The 16,001-nt window shown below is 49.7% G+C and overlaps 3 protein-coding genes across 3 annotated transcripts; 1 reads left to right on the plus strand and 2 right to left on the minus strand.

Moving 5' to 3' along the window:
• The first annotated feature begins 510 nt into the window (after positions 1-510).
• Positions 511-2,713, plus strand: B0J16DRAFT_171494 (uncharacterized protein). The gene is made up of 2 exons (XM_046122426.1): positions 511-972; positions 1,026-2,713. The coding sequence occupies exons 1-2, from the start codon at positions 580-582 to the stop codon at positions 2,592-2,594; spliced, it is 1,962 nt and encodes a 653-aa protein (XP_045980042.1). The 5' UTR covers positions 511-579; the 3' UTR covers positions 2,595-2,713.
• Positions 2,714-2,832: 119 nt separating this feature from the next.
• On the minus strand, positions 2,833-4,973 carry B0J16DRAFT_273048 (histidine kinase-like ATPase; the record flags this gene model as incomplete). The annotated part of the gene is made up of 2 exons (XM_046123623.1): positions 2,833-4,734; positions 4,791-4,973. Coding segments are annotated over 2 exons (2,085 nt in total), but the record flags the coding sequence as incomplete, so codon positions are not given.
• Positions 4,974-9,498: 4,525 nt separating this feature from the next.
• Positions 9,499-11,678, minus strand: B0J16DRAFT_322948 (uncharacterized protein; the record flags this gene model as incomplete). Its single annotated transcript, XM_046125741.1, has 4 exons — positions 9,499-10,465; positions 10,526-10,724; positions 10,986-10,993; positions 11,047-11,678. The coding sequence occupies 4 exons, from the start codon at positions 11,676-11,678 to the stop codon at positions 9,499-9,501; spliced, it is 1,806 nt and encodes a 601-aa protein (XP_045980044.1).
• Between the last annotated feature and the right edge of the window lie 4,323 nt (positions 11,679-16,001).

Genomic DNA, 16,001 nt, shown 5'->3' on the forward strand with positions numbered 1-16,001 from the left:
CCGTCAATCTGTAACTCTTACAGTGGTTGGAGAGAGCTCCCAGTGAGTTTCAGGTTCTGTACTAAAGTGGCACTACCTGGAAGGCTACTCTTAAGAATCAATTGGATGCTGGATCTTCAATGTTGACAATCACAATCAATTGTCCCCCAGCAACACTGAAGAATATCTCACACAATGTCACTGCCATTTATGGTGTTGGTAAGGCCAACTACCTATTGCCAAGTGCCATTCGATGCCATGCTTTCATGTACCACCTTTAGAGAAACGCTCAGCCTTACAGTAGCTAATAAAGTTAAACGGTCTTGGCAGCTTCATACTTGAATACATTCTAGAAGCATTAGACATAACACATCCAATCCCATTTAACCATTAATTCTTAGACTAAGACATTGCATGCGGTCGTGAGCTTAAATAATCCTTGTCATGGAAGGTTCAGGTCGGAACATTTTCATGGTGGGGCACGATTCGCCGTCGCAAAATATTCATGTAAATTTTTAGCTGCAGACCATACTTTACTCATACTCACACATAACAATCTTTCTCATATTGGATACAAGAAGGATCACAAAATAATCGAAAATGGGCAAGTCTCGCAGAAATAGAGGCCACGCTGCCCGCAAAGACCCCATCTCAAAAACTGTCAAGCCTCCTTCGGACCCTGAACTTGCAGCCCTGCGAGAGTCAAAGATTCTTCCCGTCATCAACGACCTCAAGAGCGCCGACCCCAAGTCTCGCGCTGCCGCTGCCGCTGCTGTCTCAAACATTATTCAGGATGAGAGATGTCGCAAGTTGCTCCTGCGAGAGCAGATTGTGCATACAATCACCACGCAAACTCTTACTGATGCTGCGCTTGAGAGCCGTGCTGCTGGTTGGGGTATCTTGAGGGTTCTTGCGCAGGAGGAGGAGCCTGACTTCTGTGTTCATCTTTACCGTGTTGATATTCTTACTGCGATTGAGTTCGCTGTCAAGTCGGTATGTCGTAATTCTGCCTCAGGATCAAAATACAAAAGCTGATATCAAAATAGGTCACTGAGATTCTATTGTCAAAGGATTTGGAGTTCTCAAAACGTTCAAAGCCCGAGCAAGAAACTATCCTCAGCATCGCTTCATCACTCATCTCCCTCCTCACAGCTCTCGCCGAGGCTCAAGATGACATCCTTGAAGCCATCTCCCGCAACGCCACCATCATCCGCCTTCTCTTTTTGCTCACTTCAGACGAGCTTGCCAGCAACCCTGAGATCGTCTCACTAAGAAGCGACGCTCTTGCTTGCCTCATGATCCTCTGCGAGGATAACGAGCAGCTCTCTGACCTTGTTGTCAACACCAAACAGCACCGCTCTTACGGTACCCTGCTATCTCTGCGCAAAACGGCTAACGGCGATGGTGTCCTCGCTTGTGGTGTTCTTCACAACCTCTTTTCCTCGCTTGAAGACCAGGACATTGCTCTTGGAGCCGACAACTCACTTTTGATTCCCACCCTTTCCCAGGCTCTGAAGGCTTACGAGCCTGGTCAGATGTCTGACGGAGTCGGCTGGGCGAACCCCTTCGAGTACCAGCAGCTCGCCCTCGAAATTCTTGCTTCCATCGGAACAACACTAAACACAGCTGAGGCTAAGCCCCAGACGGAAGAAAAGCCTGAGGCCAAGGATGACGAGGATATGGCTGATGCTGATGAGGATATTTCTGATGGCGAGGAAGAGGGAGGCGAAGAGGAGGAGGAAATGGATGACGATGAGCTCGAGGCTGATATGGAATTGGTTACTGGTGCCGACAGAAATGAGGAGGACAGCAACATCGACGACCTCCCTATTCTTAAGACCCTTATCGACAACGCCCTCCCCGAACTCATCCGCATAGCTTCTCTTTCACCCACTGATGATACGTCCCTTCGTATGCAAGGCCACGCCCTCGCTGCTCTCAACAACATTGCCTGGTCCGTCTCCCTGATCGACTTCGCCGACGCCCACAACGCTCCTATCCAGAACGCCTGGGATCCCGTGGGTCGCGCTCTCTGGACTCAGGTCATCGCCCCTATTTTGGCGACTGACACTGCTGATATCGAGCTTGCAACCCACATCACCAGCCTTGCCTGGGGTGTTGCCCGCTCTCTTCGAGGTCGACCCAACACGCCCTTTGCGGCTGAGCACCGTCGCTTCATCGCCCTGTACCAAGCCACAAAGGGCTCATCCGCTGTTCAGGATATGGAGGACCCCTTCCAGTCCCTCAGCGTCAAGTGCATCGGTGTCCTCGGACAACTCGCTCTTGAGCCCGCACCTGTTGACCGAAACCGGGATATCGGTATTTTCCTGATCACTATCCTTGCTGGTCTGCCTGAGACACCTACTGCCGATGCAGTCGAGGCCCTCAACCAAGTCTTTGATATCTACGGTGATGAGAGCTACTCTTACGAGAAGGAAGTTTTCTGGAAGAACGACTTCTTGAAGCATCTAGACGAGGCTCTTCCTAAGGTCCGCGCCATGGTCAAGGCCATTGACAAGCGTGCCAGCAGTGAGTTGCGTCTGCGTGCCGATGAGGCCGTATTGAACTTGAATCGTTTCTTAACATACAAGCGAAAGAACAAGCCAGAGGCGTAAATGGTTAAATAAAAGCAATTGATTTTCTGATTCCTAGAGACTCCTGTATATTGCACCTCTATCTTGGCCCACAACGTGATTCATCATATGTGAACTTCCTAAACTGTTCTTGCGCTGAATTTCTTGTAATCTGATTGTACCGATCCCAGCACCAGCTCCCATATGGTATGGTTTCAAGAAATTGACTTAACCCGTAGTAATAATCGCCGGCTCCAATATGAAGTAACAGTATATCCTTTTAACACCGTTCAAAAACCCGATAAAGACCCTTCAAGTTAGCAACTTCGAGCACTCCGTCTTCCATCAGCGATTTGGTCGCCACCAATCTCGCTTTGAAGGCCGGAAAGAACACATGCTCAACAGCATGTCTTACGTGCTGGCGACGGGCGCGCAGCTCGTTTGAGATGACTTCTTCTCGCAGACTGTCTGCGTCGCCAGGTAAAGTTGGTAGTTGCTCTGGAACGTAGAATGTTGCCAGTTCTCGCAGAAATGAATCGAAACAAGCTTTCTCTTCTGTCCAGTCAACACTAGGTCCGAGGCGGAGGAGGAAGCGAGGAAGCTTAACAAGAGGTGGTGTATACCCCTTAATGAGTAGCGGCATTGAAATGAGTTCGCCAGCAGGCGAGATCTCAAGGGAAAAGTATTCGAGAAGCATTTCGCGACGCTCAATGAGCTGGTCTGCCACCCGATCTACCAGAGCCTCGACCTCAAAATCCTCATTTAGTGAGGTGATTAGGCTCTTTTCCATCTCAGCTGCTGTCTGGAGCAGTTCGCGAAGGTCTAATGAAGGGGTGAATTTGACGGTACCAAAATTGCCAAAGTCTGTGAGCCCCAATTGGTAGAAATACTCGTAGCAAGTTCGACCGTAATCGATGAGGTACAGCTTGACGCCCCCCTGTATGGCTGCTAACCGGCGTTGTTCATCCACAACACCAACGAAAGTGTGGTTGGCGAAAATTTCGGTTAGTTCAAGATGTATGTCTTCCCGTACTTCTTCCCTCATTTGCTTTACACTGTTCAGCCGACATTGGACAATCTCGCGATCTACCGTTTCGTATTCGAGGGGTTCAGAGGCAGGCATAACATCAGCTGCCTGATCCATCGAGCCTGCTGACTCGCTTGGGCCAGCTCGAGCAAACATGGACGTGATCTTCCGTTCAGCCGTATCCGTCCTTACCAGATCGTTGGAATATCTTCGCTTTTTTGACGCCGGAGTTCTTCTGCTAGGGGTACCGTCGCCCTCGCTTTGTGGAGTAGATTCAGTGGCCTTTGCGCCAGGAAGAAGTGTCTGTGTCATGAATGTTCTACTCGTGTCGACTGCAGCGAGCTTGGCCTCGATCGCTTCGCATATTGATTGAATGATCTCATCCTCGTTGAGGAAATGGACTTCCCGCTTGGTGGGATGAACATTGACATCTACTCGAGCTGGATCGATTTCAAGACTTAGATAAATAAAGGGGTGGCCGCTCTTTGGCAAAAAGTTGGCATAGGTTTGCTCTACTGCCTTCTTGATGTGAGTCGACTCAACACATCGGTGGTTGATGAAAAGCAAAATTGTTGTTTTCTTAACTGAGTAGTTTGCGTTGGTCGTGAAACCGTCAGCTTTGAAGCCCCATCGAGCCTCAGAAACCGAGAATTCCAAAAGTTCGTTTGCCACGGCACTACCATGTATCTGACGGATACGGTCAATAACGGTAGCGTGGGCCTGGATTGACAGATTCGTCGAGGCTTCGCCCGCCTTCTTGCACGTGAAACCAACCCCTTTACAGTGCACAGCGTACCGACCAACCATGTCTATGATCTTGTTGAACTCTTCCGATGGAGAGCGAAAGGCTTTTCTCCGGGGTCCTAGGTTGAAGAAAAGATCCTCCACTGTGATTTGTGTCCCTGGGCGGCCTGCCACACCCTTGGGCTCTGCTGACTGACCGGGCTTTGCTGGTGCGAGTTTCCCTTCATGGTAGTGTGCCCTCCATGCAAGGTCCGAATCTTTCGTCTTGGTTGTGACGGTAAGATGGGCAATGTGACTGATACTGGCAAGCGCCTCACCACGGAAGCCATATGTCTCGATGGCAGACAGGTCCTCAAAGGTGGAGATCTTGGATGTTGTGTGGCGTTCACAAAGGATGGCCAAGTCTTCTTTCTATCATCAAGTTAGCCCTGCGATATTAGTTGGAGGGGCGAAGTCAGTATACTCACTTGGATGCCACAGCCATTGTCTGTTATCTGGAGCAATTTCAACCCACCCTCCTTGGCAAGGATATCAAGAGATGTAGCACCGGCATCAACGGCATTCTCAATGAGTTCTTTGAGCGCATGTACAGGAGCCACAATAATTTCACCGGCCGCAATTTTGTTGACTACATTTGGATCGAGTGCCTGAGTTCTGTTAGCGGGCTGAACCAGGCGCAGCGCATGCGTGAGGCGTTGGTGAGAAACTGCCTCGATTTGGGCCTACCTTGATTCTGCGAGGCGCACCAGACCCTTCAGACAACCTTTCGGCTTTCCTTTTTGTGCCACTTGGTACGACATTATGAACCTCATCGGCGCTTGGGACACCTCCCATATCAACGTCTGCGTCTGTCGCCATTTCGCAGCCTACAGCAATTAAGCCGCCAAACGCAGGCGCATGTGTAAACCTATGACGTGGCTTTCAAGAAATCTGCGGTTCAAAATAGGCGAAAAGAAGGGTGACACAGGTTTTTGAGGTCATGCGGTAGAATAGATTTCTCTTCTCTCATGTCGGATGCGTTAACTTAGGTGTTTAGTCCCATTTCTGCCTTTAACGACCCGCTCAGAAACCGACAGTGATCAACGATGATGTCGGCAATTTATTCTTCAATCCGATACGCTGAAGAGGCGAGGAGAACGGTTCATGCGGGACAAGGACAGGCGAACAATAGAGTGTTCCTATGTCGAAGGCCTCACAGGGTGATGTGCAAACCGCTGACATTGACGCGGAAGCACGTGACTGATCGGTACCACTACATTGCACCTTCCCCGTCATCCATCTTAACGAAACGGTCAGTATCAAATGTGCCTTGAATGTATTTTCTGTATGTAACGCTAGGTAATCAAATGCCAGTCGAATAAATCCGGGTTAATTTATTTTGACTGCATTTACAAAGAAAGAGGACAGGGGTTCTGTTCGCCCTAAAATGACAAGTGCAGAGGGCGGTGTTACTGTATGTACTGTGCTAACCTGACATTCACGGTTGCAATATTGGGGGCGCCTCAGGTTGTGACTCAACGGCGTGTCCAGGCCCGATCAGGGGAATTACTTTTGAGGAAACATGACGAGTCATTGGAAAAGCGTCAATTTCGTTTCCGTGAATTTGTTGGTGTCAACGTACATAGACGCGCGTAAGGCGACCAAACTTGAGAGTCTCGGTCTGGTCAGCAAGTACTTGGTGCAATTGAAGCCCGTCAACCTGAGCAAGACCCGGTTGAATGAAGTCAGGGCTGATTCACGGGGGCCAAGTTTAATCAGTTCAGCCCGGTAAGGCAAAACAAGCGTAAAATAATGGTTATCGTTCCTGAATTTCCATTTTGCGTCATCTTTCGTCCCATGTCCTGGAACTACGGGCCATTGTTTAGGTTGTGAATCGCAGTACGGGCTGTGATGCTGTTAGTGGGTGTAGTACTGTAGGCACAGCCATGATTCACTAAATCTCCGGGCATGTAAGGCGCCGCAGGCTTTTCGATGGGCATTCTCTCAACCTACAACACTGCCTCCTTCATGACACAGGCTGATAGCATTAAACTGCCTCTTAATCCAGTTTCCCATCTTTAGGTTCTATGACATCTAGTTCTTTCTCGAAGATTCTTTGCTCTGCCACTGGCCAGGGGTGCTTCTAGACCAAGCCTCATTCTCAGGGGTTGATGCTTCCATGATTCTTCTCTCATTTTCACTTTCATCCTAAACCACCAGGTGACCCAACTTTGACTGGCCGGGCGCGCCCTGGACGTCATCACTTTAATGTACCTTGGCGTTTTCACGTGGAACTGAGTCGAAGACTGCGAGATACGAACAATTGTTTTGTCTATTACGCGTATCTTATCCCAATTCGGTCTCTTACTCTTCTTCAGTGCTGGCTGCCTTGGGCTAACTTTAGGTGCAGCACTGTACCTTACCCACCTGAGATCTCGCGAATTACGCCCGTGAGAAGGGGAAACAGAAGAGAAAACTACTACGCGCCAGGGATTTCGTTTGTATTTTGCAACTTGTCTCATCTCATCTGCCACGTCGACGACCTAAACTTAGGAATTTGCCACAAGTCTGTGCACTCACGTTGAAATTCAACGGCCAAGGTATCGTCGTGAAAGGCGCACATGATGGTGTTGTACTTGATTCTGTAATGTAGGCGCACAAATGCAGGAACATGAGCACGCAAATGCGCTGCATCATTCTCTGATTTGCGCAGAAAAGTAGCAGCTAAATAAGCCCTCTCCGTAGCACCCGCACACCGCAGTAAAGCCGCCTAGTTGTAAGCCTGGGCCTATTAGGCTCTTTTCAAGAGATGGGATGGATGGCCTGTGTAAGACAAGCAAGGGTCTCTGTACATGCACTTTGTGAATTGGGGGACCAGATCGCAATGTACCGTTTAGCAAGAATCAACAACCTACCTATGCATTAGCGTATATCCATTTCGTTTTTTCTTACTTCCCCTAAATGCGAAAAGGTTGAAAGTGACAGTGACAGTGACAAGATGGTATTCCTAAACTGATGCAAGGTACGGTACCTACAGAAAGGCAATGGTTCGCAGGGCAGTTCGCCAGTCACGACGTCGGTCTATAAAGATGGGACGCCGCCATCTTGTCTACAGTTCTTTACTACCCGGATACCAACCATTATCACTTACAACTTGCTTCGCTTGACTCTCGGGTGCTCTCGCAGAAATTTGTTACTTAAAGTCCCCATCCCCAGTCAGCAACAACTACAGTTCTTGCTATTTTGTTTGATCACCATCAACCCTGCAAAGTTACCATCCCATCAGAGATCCTTCACATACTACCCTCCTTACCTCTTTCAGTATGCCTCCCTCTCATTCTTCAAACAGGTAAGTCCATCTCACGTTCTCTTTCCCTTTCATTACTTTCCTCCCATGCAATGTCGTATTGACTCCTTTTCTTTTCACAGAGCCACCCACGGTTCCTCGAACCGGACCCGCTCTCCACGCCCCGTCTCCGACCCCACTGTCGCCGGCGCCGACGCCGGAGATCACCACCGTAACGCTGTCAGTGACATGAGCAATAACCACAACGGCAACGTCCAATTTCCAGTGGGCCGCGACGATCTGACCCGAGAGATCGATCTCATGTGGAGAGAGGGTGCCCAGCTTCCAGCTCAATTGCCCAGACCATCCCAAGCTCGATAAATCTGAACCGGGAACAACAAGCGGGCTATCCAACTTACAAAAAAGAAAGAGACTGGGTGCATCAAAGATGAAGACAAAGACAAGACACGATGGAAATCGTGCGTCGCAAGACGAGAAATGTACCAACAATCGAGCTTCACTTCATAGATGATTTGAATCCTTGGTTGCGTTATTGTTTCACTGTTTGGCTATGGGTATTATTGGTTTTTGCGAAACAGGGCGCACATCGAATTTGGGAATAGACAAATTGCTTCATACAACGTTAGATCATCACATCAAGTTCGGTATATCACAGGCATTAGGGTAGATCATATCAGATTGAAAAGATTCATTATAACATTTCTTTTCTTACCTATAAAATGCAACACTGTTGATCCTGTCACGCACGTCATGTAGATCTAACAAACAGGTACTTACCTTGCATAACACCGTAGAGAGTGTATATAGAAGCACCGCCACAGCCACACATCCATATCGGGGGGCCGGGTTATCCTCCGAATACAAAACTTCCTGGTTCTGGAGGGGCGGGCGGCGCGGACGCGGACGTTCTGTGAAGATCAAACGGTTCGGAGAATTAAAATAATCTGGATGAACGGGCGGGAACTTAACTTGATCGTCTCTTCGATTTACACGCCCCCAAGGAACCCCCTGCGAAAACGAGCGATACATGCATTCGCTGCATCATGTATGATGTCTATACAGTACTGTACTATACTACCCAGCATAAGGTAGTATAATATGAACCGACAAGCCAGATTTGGACACTCGGTCGGCCATCGCGTAATTTTATTGGATCGTCCTCTTCCAATATCGTACACTATTATCATTATTCCTGGTTCCAACTGGCTTTGGGATCCTTGTCCATTGCTGTGCGCACTGTCATACACAACTTCCACCACCATGCTTGCTTCGCCTCTGTGTCACCAGCACGTCGGATCACACATCTCAATTGCACCGAAATGCACCCATCTAAGGTTTCTTGCTGCTCAGCTTGGCTTCTTTCGTTCTTCTACTTTATCAACGCTGCTTCACGTCATCTGACTTCTATAGTTATCCGCTCCCATTATAACATTTCCTCGACCAGCCTCAGCGCTCAAACTCATCACATCGTCCAATGTACCAATGCATCTCGTCTTTCGGTTCCTCAATCATACACATCCGTCCAATAGCCTGCATCGACTCAAAATTCACTTAACTTCTTGGATGTTCTAGACTTGTACAGCCAGTCATCATCCTGTCATCCTTAACGCCGCCGGCTGCGAATGCGCCGTATGCCCTCAACAATGCCACCCTCCAACCGGGCTATCTCGTTCACAGAAGCAAAATAACATGGAAGACACAATCATAACAACAGGGATATGGTACACGTGGTGTTCTCATCGACGCAAGATCCCATCGCATCAAAATCGAAGTAATAAAAATCAAACAATGTGCCATGCAAGGGCGTCTTGCTCAGCCGTAACACCCCATCTTTGTCTCTAGTCCACCACTCAGGACAAACAAAAATCGAGTTCAGATCAACAGCAGCTCTATCGCGACTGGTCTGGCTTGTCAGGCTTATCGATCAAGCCGCCAATATCAACCCGCGTCGGTCGATCCTCGTGTGTCCATTTCTGCTCTCCAGTAGGCCGCGATCCAGACTGTTCTGGCTGGGCCCGGATAGGTGGAAGTTGAAATGTTGCTTGAGGACGATATGCAGTCGCAGGAGGAAGTTCGCTTCGGGGAACATTATATGGCGGCGGACCTCCATATTCCGTATGACCTGGTGATGGCGCGTACGATGCTGCGCCAGGGGCAATCCCAGGGTTCGTACTGGGAGGCAGATGTATTGAGAGACCTGAAGCCGGACGAGATACCAGCGGTGCTTCGTTGAACCGGCCTCTTGCCATATCGAAAGGAGTCCCAGGTGGAGCGGGTGTTCTGTACACAGACTGTGGGGTGGGTGGCTGAGACGAATACGCATGCGACGCTTCTCTTGTAGCAGGCGAAGATGGTAGAGGATAAGCATGGCGGATTGGCACGTTGAGCACCATGACGATAAAGTAGATCGTACCCTCCTTTGCAAGGCCAAGTTGAATGGGGTACTGCCTAGGTTGGCCGTCGGCAGCTCTGAAGGTCAGGTATTCGTGTCGGTCGAGCTGAAATCGCCCAATTTCTTCCGCTCCAAAGCCAAGCCCCTGGAGAATACGGTCAAGTCGACCAAGGATGGGCGGCAAGTAGTTCGGCTCCTTTCGTGTCTGTTCTTCGATCAACTGGCTCCGAATCGATGCCACCTTCTCCCTCTCTGTTAGTACGACCACATCGACTAGGTTCTGTCCCTGAAGCTCTGCTTGGCCGATAGCCTCCATAAAGGCAGGTGATGCCTTTGCAAAATCCATCTTCATATTCAAAAAAGCAACGGGATCGGCGTTTCGAGGACCAGTCGGTAGAGGTGGTGGGTAGGCGGAAGCTTCCATGTTGTGCGCTCGCTCGGGGAATCGTGGGTTCATATGCTCTCTGATTTCGAACGGTTAGCGCATGCCCAAAGTGGTCGACAGTATATATGTTTTGTCTTACCCAGGTCCCATTGGAACTCCTGATGGATATATGCTGAGTGGTCGTCTCGCTGTAGCGTCTTGTGGGTGAGGGAACCTCGATGGATCGTAGCGAGTTTCGCGATCATCTCTCAACCGTGGCCGTCCCCTTTTCTTATGTTGAACATCGACACAAGACTCTTCCTTTCCGTTCGTAATACATCTCGAACACGGACGTTGCGCTAGAGTCAGAAGTTAGCCACAAATTTATGCCGACATCAAACCCTCAACAGCAGAGGTGGATTGGACCTGGACCCATGTCGTCTCGAGCAATAGACAGACCATGCCAGAACACCACCGGATGTTTGCCAGCTACTCATATCTTTCTATCACCACCAACGCCCTGCCATTTGGGGCAACATGGTAAGGTCTTGGTCGCATCCACAACAGACGAGGGCAGGGAAAGGACAAACCCGCCAAAAAAGGATCGTTTGAAAACATACCATCGCAGCTATTGGAAGGTTAGTATGTAGAGCTGATGGATGAATAGAGGAGAAGCCTTACCGAAGATGCGCTCGTTTACAGGGGACGCATGCAGAAGCAACATGGCCCTTGGTTTTCCTTTGCGACTTTGGGGAAGTCATTGGTTGATTCTCCATGATCGAGGGGCGAGCAGAGGAAGCATACGGCGAAGGGGCTCCGGGTACTGATGGAGGGGCATAACCAGCCTGTTGGGGTATGGATGGTGCGCCGGACTGAATATACGACCCGTGCCGAGATGCGGAATCGTCTGGCCTTCGGTATGGATATGGTGAGGCGTCCGGAGGTCCTTGCTGGAACAGTCTCGGTAACGCAGTCTGCATGTTGGGCGGCCCTCGAATATCAATTGGTTGTTGTTGTTGTTGTTGTTGTTGTTGTTGGTTCAAGTTACTCCAATAAGGATCTGGGTGACTGGGAGCTGAGTATCCCACTGGTGGCTGCCCACGATCACCACTGTCCTGAGGCTGTTTCGGGGGAAGGGGAGGAGATCCTGACATAGGCGGAGAGGGGTATGCTCGATATCGAGCAATGGTGTCGCTTTTTGCACTCTCTGAAGCCCTCGTCAGGTCTAGGGCGACTTGCGCCAGGTCTGAGATACCACGGCGTTGGCCGAGCGGGACGGAGATTGTATCGAAGAGGGGTCCCTTGATGACCATGGAGACAGAATTGCTGCAATATCAGTTGGCTGGACAGACGAACACTCCAACCTTCACCCAGCAACAATTGAGAGACAATTTGTTGGGCTGAACTTAACGTCGATCGTTGTGCTGCAGGTTTGACATATATGGGTTAGGGGTGGGCTGCATTGAGTTCTTGTAAACAACCACCTGTCAGGTACCACCACCAAGCGTTAAGATGCAGACTCTTCAGGAATAGATCTGCTCGTCAATTTGGCAATTTCTCAACCGTCGAGATCTGTCAAGTCTTGAGTTGCAAGGTTGTTGAAGTTGATCAGGGAGGAAAGAAAGGCTGCCCCGCTTCCAAGATCTGCAAAGCTGATGTGGCAGAGAAACAGAAGAGATTCGGAATGTTCGAGATAGTACGCTGATGAGATGGAACAAAATCGTAGTAGTAGCGAGTCAAGGTCCAGAAGTCGACAAGCGAGTGTGAGGGCGAGGGAGGCGTAAGACGAGATGCTGCACCGTGATACTGCAAGATGGGATCTTGGAGTAGTCCTGGTGATACAGCATGAAGCCGTGCAGTTGGGAGGTCGAGACGGAGGCGGCCAACCGCAGAGATTCAAGACCGGAACCTGAGAGGCGGAGCCGGACGAGGCAGGACGGGTGAGTAAGTGTCTTCGGACCCCTTGCTGGCCGGCAGGCCGTGAACAAAAGTAATTGAACTGTAGACAGAGGCTGTATGGTGGCCTAAGGTCAGTTTTTGTGCGACTATGTATGCACTAAAGGCTTCTCTGGGTGGCAGCGCGACTGAGATGCAGCTGGGATGGATCGGGGTTGGTGACAGGGCAGAGGGACCCTGGCTCAGTTTAGAGTGGCTGCTAAGTAAATCAAGGATTCCGGTAGGTTTTCATAACCAGAATTCTCCGCCTGCGTTGGTCTCGCAAGATGAGCCGAAAGTTCACCGGCGTCACTTTTTCTTTGGCGCAGAAGCAATTAGACACAATATGTGAAGGCGACTGGGTCTTGTTGTCGGTAGAAGAAGTAGTGGAGGAGGTGTAGTAGAAAGAGAAAGGAGTAGGTAGTAAGTAAGCCTCCAGGTTTTTGCTTCTGCTGAACACCGAGAGAATGGTCGTGATTAACCGGCCAAGGGTGCTTTTTGAATTTGATAGTGGGGGTGTAAGGCAAGATCAAGACGAACAAGGGAGCGAGACATTGAACGAAGAGAGTCGCCGTAGTCAAGTCGGGCCCGCGCCGACTGGTTGGGTTCAATATCGGCTGTCCCGAAGAGATGGGAACGACAGCAAGAAGGGCAGTATAGAAAAGAAAAGCAAGCTAGCTAGCAAGCAAGGCGGCCAGGATAACAATGAAAAGCGATTATACGTAGCAACGCAGTGATCGTGCTAGGAAGAGAATGCAGTTCCAAGACAGAAGAGACACCTGAGACTAAGACTAGGACGAAAGAGACAGATGTAGATGTACTGTATTGTAGATGCAAATGTAGATGTAAGTGTACGGGGAGCTCAACCTGAATCTGACTGGTACAATGGAGTCTTGTCTTGTCTCGTCTTGTCGTGCCTTGTCGTGAGTAAGGACTTGCGCGATGGAGCAAGCCAGTCCAGCCCAGTCCAGCCCAGGCGAGCGAGCTAGGCTAGGCTAGGGCCCTGAGTATGTACTTCGGTGCCTGTGGAGATACCGTGGTTTTGGTGGATGCCCGTTGTGGAGGTTATTGTGGTGTTCAACGCCCAGTCGAGGGGGAGGGGTGCGGCAAGAAAGTCTTTGACACAAGCACCTATTTAGTGCCAGACTGCTCAGTAACCCTACGATACAGAATTACAGTACTGTACCGGAAGACGGAAACTTGGTGAAAAGGGACACATGATGCACATATGTACGTTGACAACCAGGGATCGGGGTAGCGAACCAAGCTAGACGGACAATTGGAACGGGGGTACGGATATCTATGCAGATGCGAATTGTTGTTGGTTATTCCAGCAACCTGAAGAGGCAAAGGGAGGAGACCAACGGGGATGTGATCTCAAGGTTAATCCCCTGAAGATTGATGACTTAATACGTAGATCAGAAGAACCGGGAGCAAGAAAAAGAAAAAGGAAAAAAAAAAAAGGAGTGAGTCCAGACCTGGAAATGCCGTGTCCAGTGAGGCCACCTGTCGAAGCACCAAGCCAAGAAGCGAACAGGACGGTAATGATTCCGTCGAGGCAAAGCGCCAGATGAAGTTGAGGGACGGGAAGCGATGCATTGGCCAACTAGTGAGCCAGGAAGAGATACGGTACGGTTACAGAAAGTGGGCTGAGCTATCTGTAGTCAATCCAGCACGTCGGCGCGTGGCAAGCAGCTTTGTTAGACTCCAAGAGTCCAAGGGCATGTATGGCATCAAAGCGTCAGCCGAGCCTCTCTGCTCGCCGTTGATTGTTAATTCAACATTGATGTTGGGCATCGTGTATTAATCAATAGCGCAGTCAGGTTTAGGTACGACACCGTGCAATGCCAGAACACATAACTGGGGAAGGTCTGTCAAGTCGAGTGAACACAGGAAAACCAAGGTTGGACCTAGTATAACATAAAGCCACCGGCTTGGGCTGTTCCTCTTCATAATATCCATAGCCGCGTCTAGAGCTTTTCAGGAAGCGGCAGTTTTGAAGTCGCAAACCTGATGGGTGTAGAATGCCTTTCTATTGGGGCGTGAGCTAATGTCAACATTCGGTTCTAATGCTGGCTGGCAGGGCGTTAGGAACGAGGGTCTCCAATGACATGTGTGGATGAAGATAAAGCCAAGTTACTGGCATCGGTATTAATTGTTCGGCCGGCGCTCCGAACTAACGAAGCCATTCAAGATGCCTGACAGTGAATACTATTTAATGCTGCCCGGGGTCTTGACGAAAGCCAGGGTCTGGTCAGGGGCAGAGGTTTGCGCTGGGGAGGTTGGTGGGTAGACCGAATGGGGCCTTGCGGTGGTTCAAGAGAAGGCTTTCGAGTAGGATCAAGTGTAGGTGAGCGTCGAAACTCGGGAGTTTCCCTTTCCAATTCTTCGCTTGTCAACATCCGTGAGGATTGTGGTTAGCGCATATCCCTAAGTTGACGCATTATTAGCTCAGTAACACCGTGTTACAAGGGGAGTTTAGAGGCTTGCTGGGTCTCTTTTTTCCTGGGTCATGGCGATTTCAAGCGACACGTCCTGTGGTTGCTAGATTCCGGCCGGCAAAGTTCAAGATACATTAGCGCCCAGCCCCAATGAACTGGGATAGCACACCCTAGATCTCTGACTTAGTGCCGTATTAGCCATCATCGCAAACCCCAAGCAGCGATAATAATGATGCTCGCGATGAAATGGTGATTGCGATGATAGAAAAGGTAACTGGTTGCGCACATCGTGAGAGAACAAAGTTTCTGTTGGCAATCAATTTTGATCGGTGAACTCCTGCCAATTGATGTTTGCTGAGTTCTCGTTTTTCCAGGGTCCTTCCTCTTTTCGCGAGTTCGTCCACTATGAGGCGAGAAGAGGTAGCGCCTGCCTACCTAGGTCGGCAGGATCTTGAGTATGCGATCAGGCAAGAAGCACATACACTCAGTATCTACACGTGGAAGGTCCCCATCACTCCAGGCCACATGGACAGAAGAGGCCGCCGTCCTTGCTAATTCTGGTTCAACACCACCAAATTCCTCACGAGGCTTAGGCAACAAGGCATTTACATGGATTCGATATCCTTGTTACCAGGAACATATGGAACTACCAGCCAAGATACATACATCGTATCCAAGACGTGCTTACTACAGTGCCACCATTAATAAGCTATTCGTTATTACCGCTTCCGTACGAAGCTGACAGGCGCCCTGAGCTTCCAAACTAACGAGTCCATCTTATTTCAGAATCTTATTTTCTCGCCTGTCGACGCAACCTTCTTCGATGTCGATACTCCGTCCGTCCCTATAATACTATGTACTTCGTTGACTACAGACATGCCGAGGAATTCAGCTGTGCAATGCCGTGAGATCTTGTGTCAGGGTGCAAGGTTTAGCCCCAGTCCGACGTTACTTTGTACCACGACGTCATCCTTGTCATTCGGTTTTTTTAACACTCTGCTCTCGCTCCCGTTCAACGGTGGGATCACAACATGTTGCACAGTACAAGACGATACGCCGCATCGGCTCCCACTATCGAGTGGGGGCCTTTCTACCTACGGTACAAGCACATGATCCAGGACATTGTCGGTGACGCAGAGCAGATTTCAAAACTTCAAGGACCCTGTCTGTTTAGGAGCATCTCTTAACAACAAGGTTATAGTCCGATGCAGTTCAGTGTCCTTTGACATCGCGCGACTGAGTGACTACGAAATCGCAATG

Source organism: Fusarium flagelliforme (genome assembly GCF_020744385.1).
Source record: "Fusarium flagelliforme strain FIESC 12 MPI-CAGE-AA-0113 chromosome Unknown B0J16scaffold_6, whole genome shotgun sequence".
NCBI classification, from domain to species: Eukaryota; Fungi; Ascomycota; class Sordariomycetes; order Hypocreales; family Nectriaceae; genus Fusarium; species Fusarium flagelliforme.

Bases quoted from the DNA above. Each gene is read 5' to 3' on its own strand.
- B0J16DRAFT_171494 (XM_046122426.1), top strand. From the start codon at position 580: ATGGGCAAGTCTCGCAGAAATAGAGGCCACGCTGCCCGCAAAGACCCC. The intron at 973-1,025 runs GTATGTCGTAAT...ATATCAAAATAG, and splicing joins TTGAGTTCGCTGTCAAGTCG to GTCACTGAGATTCTATTGTC.